The sequence below is a fragment of the Chiloscyllium plagiosum genome, chromosome 3, assembly GCF_004010195.1.
Source record: "Chiloscyllium plagiosum isolate BGI_BamShark_2017 chromosome 3, ASM401019v2, whole genome shotgun sequence".
Taxonomy (NCBI): Eukaryota; Metazoa; Chordata; class Chondrichthyes; order Orectolobiformes; family Hemiscylliidae; genus Chiloscyllium; species Chiloscyllium plagiosum.
This window is the reverse complement of record NC_057712.1, coordinates 131609830-131613104: the sequence shown is the minus strand read 5'-3', so window position 1 is coordinate 131613104 and position 3275 is coordinate 131609830. Positions and strand designations below refer to the sequence as shown.

At 44.4% G+C, this 3275-nt stretch overlaps 1 protein-coding gene across 1 annotated transcript in view; it reads left to right on the top strand.

The window, feature by feature from the left end:
• LOC122540179 (dynein axonemal heavy chain 8-like) overlaps positions 1-3275 on the top strand; it is a 1249383-nt gene that overhangs the window by 1185845 nt on the left and 60263 nt on the right. Inside the window, exon 80 of the mRNA XM_043675521.1 lies at positions 367-485. Within this exon, the coding sequence (XP_043531456.1) occupies positions 367-485 (119 nt within the window). The remainder of the gene's footprint in view (positions 1-366; positions 486-3275) is intronic.

Genomic DNA, 3275 nt, shown 5'->3' with positions numbered 1-3275 from the left:
CCCCCACCTTTTCTCAGTCCCAACCCTCGGACTCAGCATCGCCTTTTTGACCTGCAATCTTCTTCCCGGCCTCTCCATCCCCACCCTCTCTCCGGCCTATCACCCTCACCTTAACCTCCTTCCACCTATCGCATTCCCAACGCCCCTCCCCCAAGTCCCTCCTCCCTACCTTTTATCTTAGCCTGCTTGGCACACCCTCTTCATTCCTGAAGAAGGGCTCATGTCCGAAACGTCGATTCTCCTGCTCCTCGGATGCTGCCTGAGCTGCTGCACTTTTCCAGCAACACATTTTTCAGCTCTGATCCCCAGCATCTGCAGTCCTCACTTTCTCCTGGTGCTTTTTTAATGTTTATGATGTGGTTACAGGTTTCTAAGAATGAGAAGGCTTGGAAAGTCTGGTTTGATGCTGATGCTCCAGAAGAAACACAAATCCCTCATGGATATAGTGACTCTTTAGATGCATTCTGCAAGCTATTGCTCATCAGGTGAGATACATCCATGACTGTATATTTACTCCAGAACATCTAAAATGTAACTCTGATATGCAGTTTTGCTGTTAGTGTTTCCTGTTTCCTGTTAGCATGGGAATATTGAAGCAAGACTAGGCCACTCAGCTCCTAAGCAAGTTTTGACATTCCAAAACATAATGACTAATAGGTACTTTCATTACATTTCAATCCTGCTGTGTTTCTCCAGCTCCACATTTTATCAACTTTTAATTACGTTTACCCATCTTGATTCAGTAACCCATAATGTTCGTGCCTAACAAAAACCCAGCAATGTCAGTTTTGAATTTTTTCACTGACCTAGCATTAGTAACTTTTTGCCCTTTATTTCCACTGCCCTTGTGTGTCATGAAGTGTCTCGTGGCATTGCACTTGAATGGCACATAAGGCATTCAATATTCCACATTGCACCTAAGTCTCAATCCCTGTACCTTCTCCGCCTTTTGTGACAACAGGTCTCAAATATTTATTCAGAACCATATTTGTATCTCCTGCCTCCAAACACAACTTGCTGCTTAATCTCTAAATGCCCTCATGTTTTCCTTAACTATCCTCTTGTGCATTATGCATTTATAGAACACAATTCTTCTTCCTTGATTTTACTTGGAAATACATATGCTAATTGCTTTCCTGATTTTCCTTTTCATTTCGTCCCCATGATTCTATATTCCAAGACTTCCTTCTGCATTGAACTCTTGTCTTCTGATGTAAGCTTATTTTTTTTGTATGATTCAACTCTCCACAGGTTTTATCTCAGTTAGTATTAGGCTCGTTAAAATCTCCTGCTATTACTGAACATTTCTGCACTTTTTGGCCATTTGCTACTACCCTTTGAGAGGTTGAGGGTCCACCAAGTCCATCAGTGTGACTGCTTCATTCCTCTGCTCAATCCAAATGGCTTTACTTGAGGATCCATCAAGCATATCATTCCTTACTGTGGGGGCAGCATTGGTGGCTCATTAGTTAGCACTGCTACCTCACAGCGCCAGGGACCCCCCAGTTCAACTCCATAGTCAGGCAACTGTCTGTGAGGAGTTTACACATTCTCCCCATGTCTGCGTTGGTTTCCTCCCACAGTCCAAAGATGTGCGGATTAGGTGGATCAGCCATGCTAAATTGCCCATAGTGTCCAAGGATGTGCAGGCAAGGTGGGTTAGCCATGGGAAATGCAAAGATATAGGGTTAGGGAGTTGGGCTAGCTGGGATGCTCTTCAGAGGGTCAGTGTGGACTTGGTGGGCCGAATGGCCTGCTTCCACATTGTAAGGATTATATGAACACAGTTGTGTTTGCTTCTTCAGTAAATGTTACAATGCTTTTTATTTTAGTCTCATCCAAAAACATTGTAGCTGGAGAACTCTTGCAATGTTGTGCTGGTTTCCCTACCCCTGGGGCAGAAGCTCCACTTTAAGTCCCAGCTTGAAACCCAATGGACATGGAAAGTGTACTTGGCCTGTCCAAGTTCACAACATCTTTCCCATAGGAAGGAGACCAGAATTGCACACAATATTCCAACAGTGGCTTAACCAATGTCCTGTACAGCCGCAACATGACCTCCCAACTCCTGTACTCAATACTCTGACCAATAAAGGAAAGCATACCAAACACCTTCTTCACTATCCTATCTACCTGCGACTCCACTTTCAAGGAGCTATGAACCTGCACTCCAAGGTCTCTGTGTTCAGCAACACTCCCTAGGACCTTACCATTAAGTGTATAAATCCTGCTAAGATTTGCTTTCCCAAAATGCAGCACCTTGCATTTATCTGAATTAAACTCCATCTGCCACTTCTCAGCCAATTGGCCCATCTGGCCCAGATCCTTTATAATCTGAGGTTATAATCTGAGGTAACCCTCTTCGATGTCCACCACACCTCCAATTTTGGTATCATCTGCAAACTTACTAACTGTACATCTTATGCTTGCATCCAAATCATTTATGTAAATGACAAAACGTAGAGGACCCAGCACCGATCTTTGTGGCATTCCACTGGTCACAGGTCTCCAGTCTGAAAAACAACCCTCCACCACCACCCTCTGTCTTCTACCTTTGAGCCAGTTCAATCAAGTTTTTGAGACATGATTTCCCACGCATAAAGCCATGTTGACTATCCCTAATCAGACCTTGCCTTTCCAAATACATGTACATCCTGTCCCTCAGGATTCCCTCCAACAACTTGCCCAACACCGAGGTCAGGCTCACTGGTCTATAGTTCCCTGGCTTGTCTTTATCGCTGTTCTTAAACAGTGGCACCACGTTTGCCAACCTCCAGTCTTCCGGCACCTCACCTGTGACTATCGATAATACAAATATCTCAGCAAGAGGCCCAGCAATCAGTTCTCTGGCTTCCCACAGAGTTCTCGGGTACACCTGATCAAATCCTGGAGATTTATCCACTTTTACCCATTTCAAGATATCCAGCACTTCCTCCTCTGTAATCTGGATATTTTGCAAGATGTCACCATCTATTTCCCTACAGTCTCTATCTTCCATATCCTTTTCCACACTAAATACTGATATCGGAAAGATGTTGTGAAACTTGAAAGGGTTCAGAAAAGACTTAGAAGGATGTTGCCAGGGTTGGAGGATTTGAGCTATAGGGAGAATCTGAACAGGCTGGGAGCTGTTTTCCCTGGAGCGTTGGAGGCTAAGGGGTGACCTTATAGAGGTTTACAAAATTATGAGGGGCATGGAAAGGATAAATAGACAATGTCTTTTCCCTGGGGTCGGGGAGTCCAGAACTAGAGGGCATAGGTTTAGGGTGAGAGGG